This window comes from Lotus japonicus, chromosome 5, assembly GCF_012489685.1.
Source record: "Lotus japonicus ecotype B-129 chromosome 5, LjGifu_v1.2".
Classification (NCBI taxonomy): domain Eukaryota; kingdom Viridiplantae; phylum Streptophyta; class Magnoliopsida; order Fabales; family Fabaceae; genus Lotus; species Lotus japonicus.
The window spans coordinates 9840224-9855910 of record NC_080045.1 but is presented as its reverse complement, the minus strand read 5'-3'; the positions used below and the strand labels follow the sequence as shown (position 1 = coordinate 9855910).

Here is a 15687-nt window from a genome sequence, read left to right as displayed (position 1 = left end):
GGTTGATGACATAAGTTATATATGACAATTAAGAAATCCTAGTATTTCTTGCTGGTTTGCATCAACTGGAGGTTCGCTGCTGTTGGACGCTGTCCATCTTTGTGCATTTCCTTTTTGCTGCACAATATTTTAAAAAATTGAAAGTATATAATTTATATATATATATATATATTATGTATGTATCTATGAGAAATATTTTTAATTACTTTTGAATAAAATAATATATGGTAAACTTTTTTAAAATATTTTTGAATTTATTTTTTTAAAAGTTAATTCAATACATCAAAATAATAAATAAAAAACAAATTTATTAAAGGGTATTTTTGTTTTTTATACTATCCATCATTATTTATGACTTCACCAAACGTAGGATTGTATTAAGTTAATCAATACGACAAGTTATACAATGTCTCGTCAAACGTTGTATAGTATAAAAAATTTATCAGACCTTATACTATCAGGTCTTATACAATCAGACCTAATACTATCAGGCCTTATACTATACAGCGTACCATGTGCCCTTAAACTTTATGCTATACAACCTACCAAACGGACCAGATTTTAGTGCACAGGTGATGGAAAATAGGGAAAGGAAAAAATGAAATTGAATAAGATGCAGAGTGTGTAACCGAAAATACAGACTGTGTAACAGCCGAGTAACGTTGACATGTTTTTGACAATTAAGCAATTAACTAATTATTACTTACAACAATATTTAATTTAATTAACGCTTCCCTCTTTCCTTAATTTCCAACCATTTTCTCTGTCTTTTCTGTTCTTGCAAGCATCGAAATCTTCTTTCTTACACAGACTAGCTTCTTCTTCTTCTCTCTGTCTCTGTCTCTTCCAATTTCTACGCAAACGTTGAACCTTTTTCTCTCCCAGGGTTTCCTTTTTCCTGATTTGAAGGGTGAATTGAAGGTTGACCAATCGGTGAATTGAATTGAAGGGTGATTCTGGGATCTGGCAGAAGCAGAAACGTGTGGATCTCTGCAATTCCTGCAGTTTTCCGCATCTGGGTATTGCTAGTTTTTGTCATATGGGTTGGAGATATAGAGCTGGGTTGTTCCTCATAGCTACTGTTGTTATTATATGGGTTTCCTCTGCTGAAGTCACCCAGGTAAATTCTTTATTTTCTTCTCAGTTTGAGATTATTTCATTTGATGGATGTGCATATATGATATATGAGTATGTTTCTTCCAGTTTATGTGGTTGCTGTATTGGATGGGAATTATCTTTGTATGATTTCATTGACTTGATTTTGAAGCTTCCTAAATCCTAAATTGATAGACTATATTAGAAACTTCAACCATTTCAATGATAAAAACCAATAGGTGATGTGAAATTGTGGGCTAGAATAATAATTGTATACATACAGCTAAGTTGCTAACCCAAAACCTTGCAGTACTTGGGGCTTTGACTTAATCAGAATAGCTGACACTTATTATAATATGTCTCTTTGTGGATCTACTTTTTTAGTCCTATGTTGGATTGTTGTGTGTTATGTATTTTCACTAGAGGACATCATCATGCAGTCTAAGCTTGAAAGATTTATATTCGTGTTTGGTGTGTGTTGTTTCGATTTTATAGAGTTTCAATATCTGAGCCTTTATGGGCACATGATCAAAGGATATTTTGTTGAAACTCTGGTGAAATTTGACATTTTGCTCAGGGGGTATCTTTTTGTTGGAGACTAGCTTGCAGGTTGCCGGAGCCGTGCCTTTTATCTTTGAATGTTTCTCTGACTTAAAGATTTCCGTGCAGGATATCTTTGTAGATTATAAGCAGCCATTTGCAGTGACATATCTTGGAGCTTCTCTTATGGTAGTTTACCTCCCAATAGCATTCATTAAGGACTGGTTGTGTAACTTACTTAAACATCGCTCTTCTAAAAGTGGAAAAAATGCAGAGAGCGGGGATGAGTTTTCTGTCAGGATTGGCTCTCCTTTCAAAGGAAATGAAGCGCAGAGAAGCTTTGAAGTGGAACTGGGGAATATAATTCGAAAAGATAGCGATTTAGACTTATCAACTCTTTCAGAAGTAAAGCCATTGGTGGTCAGATATAATGACACTAATTTGCCAAAAGAAGAGAAAGCTCTTACTGCAAAGGAAATTGCTACTTATGGATTTTACATTGCACCTATCTGGTTTATAACAGAGGTTAGTAACTCCAGATTAATGGTTTGATTTTGTAGTTAGGCAGGACCAAAGCATGCAGTGCAACTGAATTATGTGATTACATCTATTAATTAACTTTTGTTATCATATTTGATTAATCCAGCATATTTGATTATCAATAAGTTGAAAAGTAGCTTTGAATTGAAAAGATGTTAAATCATATCAAGATCATATGAGTTAAGCTCATGGATACATGTTTCCTACCAGAACAATGACTGTAACAGTAACTAATTTTGTACACAGATGATTATTCCTAGCTGTGATGAGTAAGACTTTTCTTAAGGTTGTTCAAAATGTTTTGAATTCCGGGTGTAGTTGAATTTTATAAATAGGTATTCTGACTTTTACTTCTGGTGCAAAACTCGCACAAAGAGGCACAACAAGCACCCTTTACACCCTCTTCAAACTAGTCATTCATTATGGTTGAGAATATGTTATGTTATAGCTTTTTGGCAACTTATATTTGAGGAGCAATATTTTTTTCTTTTGTTTTCTTTCAGTATCTATCCAATGCTGCTCTTGCACGAACAAGTGTTGCCAGTACAACAGTATTATCATCTACTTCAGGACTCTTTACTCTTTTCATTGGTGTGTTAATGGGCCAAGACTCTTTAAGTATGTCAAAAGTGGTAGCTGTCTTCGTCAGCATGGTCGGGGTGGCCATGACAACTATGGGAAAAACTTGGGCTGCAGATGACTCAAAATTTAGTTCTTCGTAAGCTTTTCCATCTCAAAATCTCCTCTGATGATCGCAACATCTGGTTTTTCAAGTTTTAACTGATTAGATAGAGATCAATCAAATAAATGCATATAGTAGAAGATGGTTTCTTTTCATTCTATACTCTCTAAGGTTAACAAAAATCTGAAACAAGCAATATCAATTTTATAAAACTTGGATTCCACAATCCTTATTGCTTATGTTTGTCGTACTCGTATGCCTAGGAGATGGAAACAAAATGGTCATCTGATAGTGTCTTATTTATTTGGTTCCAAATTCCATAAAATTGCCATCTTTATGTTCTGTTGATCCCTTCTAAACTATGTTGGTATCACTTATGGGCTATGGCTATTTTCATATTGAGAGAGAGAGAGAGAGAGTAAGAGAGAAGAAGAATTTGAACATATAGGTGTTGAATATTGATCAAGTTTTCATAGTTTTGTGTTGGGTGTTAGTGAAGGAGGTTTTAAAACCAAGGATAAAGCTCATATAAAGTGAGAGTCACTTTAGAGGGTAAATTACATGATTGAGAAATCAATAGGTGAGACACAATAGTTATACTTGAGCAAGTACATGATTACAATCTCAACCATTGATTTATCAACCAATGGTTATGATGACTTACTTTACCTTCTAAAGCTCACTTTAGAGGGGCCAAATCCTAAAGCCAGGCTGTTAAGAGGGAAGAGCACCTCTATAAATTGGGTTACATGTTTTCCACCTTGCTTATACATTCTTGTGTCAGCCCTATCAAGTAGGAAGCATGGTTCATTGACACTCTTGGGGATTTGGTAAATTGAGGTCTAGCCTCAATTTGATGCACAGAAAAAGGAGAACAAGAGGATTGCTGTTTTCAGGGTAGGAACATTTCAAATCTAAGAATATATCATATGAATGCTGCATACAAACTCCTAAGGGAAATTTATTACCCAATGACTTAAGCATTTGAGATATTTGGTTCATGTTATGATTAAGTGGTTTAGAGTTCAACCCTTGTTGCCCCAATTCTAATTATAAGTGTGAAGAGTAGAGAGATAGAAGAAAGATGCCATCTAAATTTTTTGTATGTTCTACTAAATAGAAAGCTATTACAACGATCTATTTATAACTAGGATCTATTAGAGAGAGAGTGAGGAATCAGTTACTAACTGAATTAGTTAGTAACTGCTCCTATAACAGAATACCTGCTAACTGTCAATAGCTGGATATAACAACCTATCATAATTGTCAACAGTTATAGAAACTCAATTAGTACAAACCCAACATAAGATCCTAGATATTACACTGTACTCTAAAAAGTTGAGTTTCGCACAAGGTATGTGGGTCTGTGCATCGTCCACACTTCAAGCCTGATGGGCTCTTGCTTGAGGGAGCATGTTATAATATATATTCACTGTCTTCACTCTTCACCCAATAATTTAATCTTTTGGGATAGTTTCTTCATGACAATTAAATATTGCTAAGTCCATCCCAAATAATAGTATAAAACATAAGAAAGAGCGTCATATTATACACTCTCACACAAGAGTTCCCACTTCCCTGGGATTTATCCTTGGTTGAAATTCAACTTAATTACTTTATGGATATAGATGCTTTATTATCATGTCGAGGACTAAAGTCTTCTAAAAGCTCAACATGTTAACCTATTGCAGTGGAATGAGTGGTGTCTCTCAGAGTGAGAATGTGTGTTTGATCCCTAGTAAAACCTTTTTGGTCCCTTGAGAAATCTAATCTTCTGGTATGTGTATGTCAATGTAAGTGTCATCCATTATATTGCTAGAGACAGAGGGGACCATTGGAAACTGCAAAACTGAGCTGATTACTTTAGTCATGATGCAGAAAATTAAGTTGTTGTCTTTTATGTATGATCACCAGCTTGCTCTTTGTAATCCTATTTTTTGGGCGTTGACAGTTGATATTTGTGTTCAGCAATGGACAGCGCTCTCTTGTTGGAGATCTTTTTGGCCTTCTCTCAGCCGTGTCATATGGTCTATTTACAGGTTAACAAGGTCTTATATGCTTCTCTTTGTTACTTCAGATAATTTCAATAAATAATGACTTCTTTAACGTTAATGCCGCAGTTCTCTTAAAAAAGTTTTCTGGTGAAGAAGGAGAACGGGTTGATGTGCAAAAGCTGTTTGGATATGTTGGACTGTTTACTCTAGTAGCTCTATGGTGGCTTAGTAAGTTTTACTGAGCAATGCTTCTGTAGTTACTTATCACAGACAACTAATAAGGTTCTGTGAGCACAATCGTTTTAATGTGCTCATTTAGCTCGGTTGTTGTGTTCGCACTTACTTTCCACAAACTTTTTTGATGTGCAAAAGCTGTTTGGATATGTTGGACAGTTTACTCTAGTAGCTCTATGGTGGCTTAGTAAGTTTTACTGAGCAATGCTTCTGTAGTTACTTATCACAGACAACTAATAAGGTTCTGTGAGCACAATCGTTTTAATGTGCTCATTTAGCTCGGTTGTTGTGTTCGCACTTACTTTCCACAAACTTTTTTGATGTGCAAAAGCTGTTTGGATATGTTGGACAGTTTACTCTAGTAGCTCTATGGTGGCTTAGTAAGTTTTACTGAGCAATGCTTCTGTAGTTACTTATCACAGACAACTAATAAGGTTCTGTGAGCACAATCGTTTTAATGTGCTCATTTAGCTCGGTTGTTGTGTTCGCACTTACTTTCCACAAACTTTTTTGGTCCCGTTTGGAAGAGCTAATTTGAGCTTATCTTACAGTATAAGCGCTTATGTAGGTGTTTGTAAAAACTCATGTTAATAGCTTATGACCTATCTATAAGCTATTTTGAGCTTATTTCAATTAGTTTCTCAAATTGGCTTATGAATAAACACTTGTGCATTAAACGCACTTAATTAAGCTGCTTACTAAAATGCACTATTAATCCTTAACTAGTACATTAGAGGTCATTATGTCCCTCTCTTTTTATATGCATATTGCTGCACTAAACTGATTGCTAATTCTCTTGTATGCTGCTCATCTCAGTCTGGCCATTATCTGCCTTAGGAATTGAACCTAAGTTTACAATTCCTCATTCTGCTAGAGTGGATGAAGTGGTTCTTGCCAATGGATTCATTGGAAGCGTTCTCTCAGACTATTTCTGGTACATGAAATAAATCCGATTAATTTGTATACTCACTGAGTTATGCAAACTCATACATTAGAGTTTATTTGGTCTACCCAGGGCACTCTGTGTTGTATGGACAACTCCCCTTGTGGCCACTTTGGGCATGTCACTCACCATTCCTCTTGCTATGTTGGCTGACATGGTGATCCACGGTCGGCATTATTCAGCATTATACATTCTTGGCTCAGTTCAGGTATTGCTATCTGCAAAAATATCTGCAAATTTATGTTCTCTTAGCTCTCGTCTGGTACCAGGGGCCAGTGGCATGGTCCTTCTTTCATTTTTATTAAAAAGATCATATCCATCTCTTGGTGTTGTGGTGTTGTTTCCATTGCTGTTCAGATAATTTATATTTGTATTTATGCAAGTTTTCATGTACATATTTCTATTCATTTTCTCTTCCTTTGATTTGATCTTAGCCATGTTAATTCTTCTGTCATCTAATTATAGATATGATAATGATTTACAACATACCAAGTTTTCATAGCCTAGGTAATTTTGTGAACACTAGATCATAATGTGTAGTGGGTATTGGCTCAGACTTGGAGGCCACAGTTATCAAGTCATTCAACATTTTCTATCACATATTAATGGAATTGTTTTGGCATTGAGTTGCAGGTATTTGCAGGCTTTGTGATAGCTAATATTTCAGATTGGATGACAAAGAAGTTGGGATTATAACATATGGTTTTCTAGATTAATTTGGTAAACACTGATTCTTTCTTTGGTCGATCATCTTTCCACTACTATGATTGAGTGCTATACCATGAATCAATAGTCACTCGCCAATGGGGGTGGGTGCATAGTTTGGGAAACAAAAAAAAGAGTTTAAAATTAAAACCAATGTGTTAATCCCAGTTTTGTGATTTTTTAAGGGAAGCAACAAAAGGGTGTGCTTTTCAAGCTGTATTTGTTCTGTGTATAGGCTTACAGAGTGAGGCCTTTGTTGTAATTATGTGGAGGATGAGCTGCCAGCCATGGATGTCATGATTCATTGTTACCTTATTCTTGGCTACATAGGTAAATGCATTCATAAAAGGAAAAAACTGGGAATTTCATTGAAGACCTTCATGAAGCAAGTAATACATGAACTAAATTCGAATACTATGAGCCACCCATAAATCAGAATATAATGGTGAAAGGAATATGGTAAATAATATACTAAAGAAGCTGCAAAAATGCCTTTAGAGTGGAGTTTCAAAAAATTGTTTTCTTCGGTTTTAAGTTTTTCTTTCTTTCTTTTCACATCAATTTTTCTTTTCCATCTCATTTTACTCACTTTATTTCCATATCAAACTATTGTTTACGCGGGGAATTTTACCAGCAAACAAATGGATCCAAAGAGCAATTTAGGACTTGGACAGGTCATTTTATTTGGTAGCTTATTAGTTATAAAAAAAATGTGTTAATGCTCAAAAAACAGTTTGAAATGTGGTGAGTTTGTTAAAACAAGTTCGAGCTATTTAGTCATAACTCCATAAGTTCAGGCTCCAGTGAACTCAAGACTATTTACACGGCATAATTTGGAGAATCAAGGTTTCGATGAACCAAGATTCTAGTTCCAAAAGGTCTTTAACAAATAAAGTCTAAGCTATCTAGTGATAACTTGGACAGTTGAGGTTCCGGTGAACCCAAGACTTGTGTATCAAGAGAGTGTTATGAGATTGTATTAACTAGTGCAAAATTAATGAAAATGAAGGGAAATGTACATTAAAAGTAAAGCAAAGCGTGAAAACAAAGCGTAAAACAAGTAAATGGAAGGGAAAGTTTTGATTAATAACTTAAAGATAATGAGAAAGGTGGATGAAACTCTTATATAGTAACTCTGTGTAGTCGTTTGTTTATGTGGTCGACGTGTAAGCGTTTTAGAGTGTGAGTATCACGTATCCAACTCCTTTTCTGAATTTTATTGGTCAATTTATATTACTGGTATTTAAACTGTCAAACTAATCCTATGGATAAAAATAAAAGTACCAGAAATTGCCTAATCCTATCCGTTCTCTTTAAATGCTATGCTGCAACATTTATCACGAAGCCTTCTTGACTTGTGAGAAGTGGTGTTGCTGCTGTTTGGTAAATCTACTTCTAGCTAGTATATTTGTGATTTGTGACATATGATGAAGGGATGTCTTTGTTTTGTTATGCCTAGTTATCTATACTGTTTTTTATATTCACATCAAGGGGTGGGAGTATTTTGAACCAATTTTGATTTGGTATATCTAATAACACATCTATCCTCTTACCCAATTTAATTAAGATCCTTCAACCGAGTAGGGCTTCTTTAATGTAATCTTGTAAAGCACTAAAAAGATAAAAAAAAATTATTTATAATCTGCAATTTATAGTATAGTAAAAGAAATAACTAATCAATATTAAAAAAAGAAAAGTAAAAATAATTAGCAACTTGCAAATCATGCATGTGGAAAGTCTATACTCCCTGATCATGTATATTTATAATGAATAGCTATTAAAACTTCACTAAAAAACAAACTTCTAACTAACTTTTTGTGTGTTAAATTACTTTTGCAATTCTAACATGTGGTGAAGTTCAAAAATCTCCTACATTATGAACTTCTAACTAACTTTTTTTTTTACGTCCGTGAACTTCTAACTAACTTGATAAAGGATAGTTTGCTTATTTCAAACTATCGGATAGAAAAAGATAACAATTGGTCAATTGCCTTCAAAAGGATAAAATTAAAGATGTCAAAAATAAATATCCTAAAATGTTGGAGCGCAAATCTTTTTTTTTTTGAAATTGCAAATCTTAAAATTAGAGTCTTCCATATATCTTCATGTAAATATTTTATTCACGTGCTTTTCTTTTGCTGTGTTACGACTCTTCGAGTTGCATTTTAAATATTATTTGTTAAGTTGCATTTTTAATATTATTATTTGTTCAACTCAATATATATTCAAATCCAAATTAAATGTCCATGTAGGATAGCTCAAGTGGTAGGAGCTGGGAGGGCATATGGGTTAGGTAGGGGGAGGTCCAGGGTTCAATTTCTGACGGATGCAATTTATCTTTCCGATGTACAAAAAAAAAACAAATTAAATTGTCAATTATCTCTTTTTTTACATGGGAAAGATAAATTGTATCTTCCTGAGATTAATCTCTGGACTTTCCCATCCAACCGATATGTCTAATAGCTCTTATCCCTTGAGCTATTATTCAGGGACGATTATCAATTATCTATAACATTAGGGTATGTATTTCAAGTTCTAATTAATTATCCATTTATATCTATTATCTTATATATATTTATATCTACTTAAAATTAAACTAATTATCTCTCAATATCTATAAATAAAATAATTTAAGAATTCAAACTAAGTCTCACGATGATATCATGTTCACATAAAAAAAATCTACAAAAATAGGAATTTTATAAAGGGAATTCATTTATCCATAAGAGGAGATCATATGAAAAATATAACTATTATTTCCTTTACTTGGGTTACTAGCCAATAGCCATTTACATAAATTAAAGTTTCCGAATTGTTACGGATATTTTATCAACAAATCCAATAAATCTCATGGTCAAAATCAAATCAAATATTATTGATTTCTCTAAACAAATATAAAAAAAAAAACAATTGGAACTTATGAATTAATATTTTTTTTAGCCTCGAGTATCCACCACTTAAAATAAAGACTAATTATATCGTTGCGGACTTGCGGGGTGCTCGCACTAGACGGTAAACAACTAACCACAATATGTGCTTCATTTTAATGGATGATGATCAAACCTTCAATCTCATGGTTAAGGAGCAAGGTGAACTTACCACTACTAATTAATTAATATATGCACATTGGATACGGGCGTATATTTAGGATTTTCTTGTTGTAGGGGCTGAAATATAATACAACTTTGTCAATAAATCTAATATATATTTCACATAATTAAAAAAAATACTTCAATAAAAAACTTTCATTTTTTCAGTACTAAATTTATCTATTATTATTTCAACAATGATCTTTTCAGCCGTTTAGAGTATAATTAAACAAATAATAAATAATCAACATTAAAATAACAAAAGTAAAAGTGATTAACAACTTGCAAATTAAGTAAAGATAATACCAATGTCATATGAAATCACATGGCATGTACGAAGCCCCACAAATTTATAGTACACATTATCTAAGTCATCTCATGTCTAACATTGATAGAAAAATTTAAATTATATATAAAATGAAATTGAGAAAAAGAAAAATATCTTGTTCATCAGACAAGTAAACAAAAAATTAAAATAAAATAAATTTCTTCTTCTTGAAATAAAAATTATCTATGTCAATGTAGTCATGGCTCATCATATTGGTTGGTGCTGCTAGGGAGTTTGATTCCACTTCCACATCTTCAACTTTATCAAGCTTATTAGAAGAAATTGCTATGACTTCAGATTTGTCACCTTCAACATCTTTTGAACTTGTTATCTCCACTTGTTGACTTGAAATTCCTGTAGTAACTTGTTGCATGATATCACTAAAAGCTCTGACACACACTTCTTGCAACATAGTGGCCACCCCTTGAATCACCAAACCCTTATTTTCATAAAAAAATTTGAGAGAGAGGTTCTTGTCAATGAGGCTACGCATAAGGGGAATGCCATAGTCTTCTTCATCAAATGTTAAATGTGTAGAGGTGCTATTGATACAGTTAAGACAGGTAACTCCCTCATCAGCAAGGTCAGTGATTGAAGCGTAGTATGATGAAGAGCATATGTTGATGATCACGTTTCTATATCCTATGCGTTCTAGCCAGAGCCATAATGCGAGAACCTGCATGGACTCTTTTGCTTCTCGGTAAAGGTTGATCACCAGAGTCTTATATAGCTCTCTTTCAATGATGTAAAACGGAAAAAATTGTTCTTGAGCGACTGTTATATCCATCTTGAAGCGTTCAACAAAAAAAAGAACGTGAGGCGAGAAACTTGATTATGCACTAGCGAAATAAGAAAGAACCATAACACTATGCATGTGGAAAGTCTATACTCTGATCATGTATATTTATAATGAATAGTTATTATAACTTCACTCAAAAACAACTAACTAACTTTTTGGTGCGTCAAATTCTAATCTCCCAAAACTTCTAACTAATTGATAAAAGGATAATTTGCTTATTCAAATTATAATATTAAACTAATACCAACTTCTGAAAAGATAAAGATTTCTCCCTTTTTTTTCCACATCGGATAGAAAAAGATAACACTTGCCTTAAAAAGATAAAATTAAACATGTTAAAAGTGAAATATCCTAAGGTGATAGATGCCTGCAAATCTTAAAATTTGAGTCACCCATATATCTTTAGGTAAATATTTTATTCACGTGCTTTTCTTTTGCTGTGTTACGTACAACTCTTAGAATTGGGATTTATATATATTAGTTTGAATTATCTCTTTTTTTTTTACATAGAAAAGATAAATTGCACCCGATTAATTGATTTTTAGACCCCCCTACCCAACTCATATGTCCCCCAGCTCCTACCACTTGAGCTACTCTACGGGGACAGTGTCAATTATCAGTATGGATTACTAGTTCTAACTAATTATCCATTTATATATTTATTATCTTATAATATTTATATGTACTTAAAATTAAACTAAATATCTCTCAATATCTATAAATAAAATAATTTTAGAACTCAAACTAATTCTCACGATGATATATATCATATTCACATAAAAGAATGTATGAAAAAAATCTACATAATAGGAATCTTATAAAGGGAATTCATTTATCCATAAGAGGAGATCATATGAAAAATATGACCATTCTTTCCTTTACTTGGGTTACTCGCCATTTACATAAAGTTTCAAATTAATACCGATATTTTAGCAATAAATCCAATAAATCTCATGGTCAAAATCAAATAAAATAATTATTGATTTCTCTCAACAAACTTAAAATAATTTGGAACATTAATTAATATGTTTTTTTTGTAAGCCTCGAGTATCCACTACTGAAATATGTTGCGGGCGCTCGCACTAAGCGGTAAACAGTTAACCACAATATGCGCTTCCTTTCTATGGGTGATGATCGAACCCTCAATCTCATGGTTAAAGGGCAAAGTGAACTAACCATGGTAATTAATTAATATATGCACATTGGATATAGACACGTATTTAATTAGGATTTTCTTGTTGTAGACTGAAATATAAAAAGAACGTTCTCAATGAATCTTATATATACTTTACAGTTTACATAATTAAAAAAATATTTAAATAAAAACTTTATTTATTTAATAGTTTTAATTTTATCTCTTATTATATCAACAATGATCTTTGCAGCAATTTCTCTCAATATATACAACTAATAAGCTTCTGAGAAGGTCACCTTCGATCTTGTTGCAAAGTTGAGTCTTAATAACTTTTGTTGTAGAAAAAATTTGCTCTGTAAATGATGTTTAAATAGAAAGTGTTAAAATAAGACATACAAATCTATCAACAAGTAAATTATTGTCGTTTTTCCAGTTTCAACATTTAAAAATTTTCAAAAAACATTTAATTTTTTTTATTTATCCATTTTAGTCAATCTCTTTAGTTTCATAAACTTATTTAGACTTCAACCTCTTGTTGGGGTGAATTGTAGTCATTTAATTTAAGTGTGAATTTAATTGTAGACCCAATTTCAGTCAAATGCAAATGGGGCATGTCCCAATTTCCAGACTTCAACGCAATGGGCCAGTGGATCAAATAAAGATCTACATATTCTAATTTCAGTTACCTGTTTGACAAAAAAAAAAACAAATCAATGACCTGCATTAGCTTTAGCCACAAAAATATGTACTTTAACAAATAAAAAAGTTATGTTTAGTTAAAGAGTTAAAGTAAACTAAATTTGTTTTTTTTTTTCCAATATAGTTATCATTGTGAAATTATACGCATCTAGATATAACTACACTTACGATTTTTTCACACACAGGACTTACTAGATATTACTTAAAGGGAATGTTGGGGGGAGGGTATGTCCTTCCCTTGTTCGGAAGCTCAAAATTCCACCAAAACCCTAAATTTAGAGGAACTCCACAAACTAATTAAAGGAGTGTATTGGAGGTGTTTTTCAACAATTCTCTAAACTCTTACCCCCTTATTAAAAAAACTCCCAAAGTCAAACAATGTGAAAATTTGCCATAAGTCTCTTATTTCTCCTCCCTCTCCTTAAAAATCAAACTTGCAATCACACCCTAAGAAAAATTAAGTATCTATCATTTAAAATATTAATCAATTGATCAATTTTTGGTGAAAATTAATTTTAAATCCTATACCCAAACAGAGTAATTTTTAGAGTTGTCAATACAAGACAGCCCGACCCGTATGTCCTTCCCTTGTTTGGAAGCTCAAAATTTCACCAAAATCCTCAATTTAGGGGAACTCCACAAACTAATTGCATGAGTGTATTGGAGAAGTTTTTCAACAATTCTTCAAACTCATACTCCCTTATTTAAAAACTTTCAAAGTCAAACAATGTGAAAAATTGTCATAAGTCTCTCATTTCTCATCCCTCTCCTTAAAAATCAAACTTCCAAACACACCCTAAGAAAAATTTAGTATCTATCATTTAAAATATCAATCAATTAACCAATCTTTAATGAAAATTATTCAAATACAAAATTTTAAATCATGTACCCAAACAAGATAATTTTTAGCGTTATCAATACAAAACAGTCAGACCCATATGGGTTGGCTCATTGCAGATTGAGCTAGTCGCGCTCGTATTTAAATAAGTGAGAAATTGATCATCTAAATTCAACCTATCATGGGTTGGCTCATTGTTTTTGGGTGTAAAAAACTAGAATATGAAGAAATGAATCAAAAGTGAAAATGTTATGAAAATCTACTTATGATTTATTTAGTCCGGTGAAAAATATCTAAAATATTAATATTATAACACAGATCAAATGTTTAAAGTAAAAAATCAAATATTCAAATCCAACATAATTTAATAATAATACTAACGCATTGCATCATTTTTCTTACGAGTCAGATTAGACTGGGATGACTGGTGGGTTAGAAACCCAACTTAAAAGCTCTAATTTTGAAGAACAACAATACTCAGTTCATATATAAAGGAAAATTTAGAGAAGATATCTAATGATCATAATTTAAATTGACAATAGTTGTCCTTACTGAAGTGTTTTCTTCAAAGCAGGAAGAACAAGATCAGGATGATTATCAGAGCACCAGAGCTTGGAAGTGACAAAGAGTTCATCTCTAGACCCAACAAGACCAAGTTTTAATGCTTCAGCTATGGCTTCTCCAAGTGCCTCCTCTGACCCATAAATCGAAGCTGTGTCAAAGTGCATGTAACCGAGCTTAATGGCCTCTAGCACTGCCACCTTGGTGGTGTCATCGCCGGCAGCGGAGCCTAAGATGGTAGCAGTTCCGAGTCCAATCACCGGCAAGTTTCGGTTGTTGGAGAGCACCACATTTGGAACGATTAGTGATGAAGACATGTTTTGGTGTCACACGGCAACTCGTAAGGTTGTGAGTATCAAATGGATTATAGTGCATCATACCAGCATCTTTTGACTCTTCTTATAGATATCATCAGCCAAATTACTTTATGACCACGTAATTTAAATATTTATTTTTCATAATCAACGTATTTAATACATTAATTATTTTCTAATTTTAAAAATAATTAATGTAAATTAATATTGCATTTAATTGTTATCAATGAAATTAGAATAGTTAAAAAAATCAATTTTGACTTTATTCAAAAATAATTATTGTATTAATTTGACATTTAATGGTTTTAAATGACATCAAAATAATTAATAAAAGTCAATTGTTAAGATGTACACCCTCCGGTCACATATATAAGCAAAAAAAAACTTTTTAGATTCATTCATTTAATGAATGTATCTAGTATCTAGTCATTAATTAATGACTAGATACATTCATTAAATAAATGAACCTAAAAAGTATTTTTTGCTTATATATGTGACCGGAGGGTGTATGGTGACAAAGTCTTTTTTTTATGATTAGAGCATCTCCAATGCTAGGTTCTTAATTCTTAGTTTTTAGCACTATTCATGTAGGCTCATACTGTCACATGTGCTTAAGCAACTCTTTGCAGATTTTGCTTCAACCATGAGTTCTTAATTAGTTCTTAGTTCTTAGCACTATTCATTTGATCCCACAATACCATTATATTAGTAATATTTTTTATTTTCATATAATTTTGATTTAAATTTAATTGTTAATTCAATACTTTAAATTAAATCAGTTGATGAATGAGAGAGAGAAGAATAATTTTTTTATATTAAGAACTCAAAAAGTAAAACTTCTTATCTCTTATTTTTAAAAACTAAGAACTTCACGTTAGCCTTCTCCAATGGTTAAGAACTCATTTCTTAGTTCTTAATTCAGAAATAAGAACTAAGAACTTGCATTGGAGATGTCTTATAGTTATTTTTTATAGAACAAAATAAAATAAAAAATTGAACGTAATATCTTACGTTTAAAATGATATTAAATATGCCAACAAAATTGATATCAAATAGTTTTAAATTATTAATTTGAAAATTAACTAAAAAAATTGTATTTTATGTTTTCGTATAAACATCTAGAAGATTAAATGGGCCTAGCGTTTCTATCTCTTTCCTAATGGGCTAGTTGGGCCTCTGGAAGCAGGCCCA

At 32.3% G+C, this 15687-nt stretch overlaps 2 protein-coding genes and 1 pseudogene across 2 annotated transcripts; 1 reads left to right on the top strand and 2 right to left on the bottom strand.

Annotated features, from left to right (window-relative positions):
* Nucleotides 1-727: 727 nt before the first annotated feature.
* On the top strand, nt 728-7106 carry LOC130717869 (uncharacterized vacuolar membrane protein YML018C). The gene is made up of 8 exons (XM_057568250.1): nt 728-1120; nt 1765-2160; nt 2679-2893; nt 4826-4896; nt 4978-5079; nt 5902-6019; nt 6101-6236; nt 6662-7106. Exons 1-8 carry the CDS (start codon nt 1040-1042, stop codon nt 6722-6724), a joined length of 1182 nt encoding a protein of 393 aa, XP_057424233.1. The 5' UTR covers nt 728-1039; the 3' UTR covers nt 6725-7106.
* Nucleotides 7107-10292: 3186 nt separating this feature from the next.
* LOC130719052 (uncharacterized) lies at nt 10293-10937 on the bottom strand. Its single transcript, XM_057569700.1, has one exon. The coding sequence runs from the start codon at nt 10935-10937 to the stop codon at nt 10293-10295; it is 645 nt and encodes a 214-aa protein (XP_057425683.1).
* Nucleotides 10938-12601: 1664 nt separating this feature from the next.
* On the bottom strand, nt 12602-14499 carry LOC130719051 (non-functional NADPH-dependent codeinone reductase 2-like; annotated as a pseudogene).
* Nucleotides 14500-15687: the final 1188 nt, after the last annotated feature.

Excerpts from the sequence above, each read along its gene's own strand:
- LOC130717869 (XM_057568250.1), top strand. The coding sequence starts at position 1,040 with ATGGGTTGGAGATATAGAGCTGGGTTGTTCCTCATAGCTACTGTTGTT. Across the intron at positions 2,161-2,678 it reads CTATCTGGTTTATAACAGAG|TATCTATCCAATGCTGCTCT; the intron begins GTTAGTAACTCC and ends GTTTTCTTTCAG. Across the intron at positions 5,080-5,901 it reads AGTAGCTCTATGGTGGCTTA|TCTGGCCATTATCTGCCTTA; the intron begins GTAAGTTTTACT and ends TGCTCATCTCAG.
- LOC130719052 (XM_057569700.1), bottom strand. The coding sequence starts at position 10,937 with ATGGATATAACAGTCGCTCAAGAACAATTTTTTCCGTTTTACATCATT.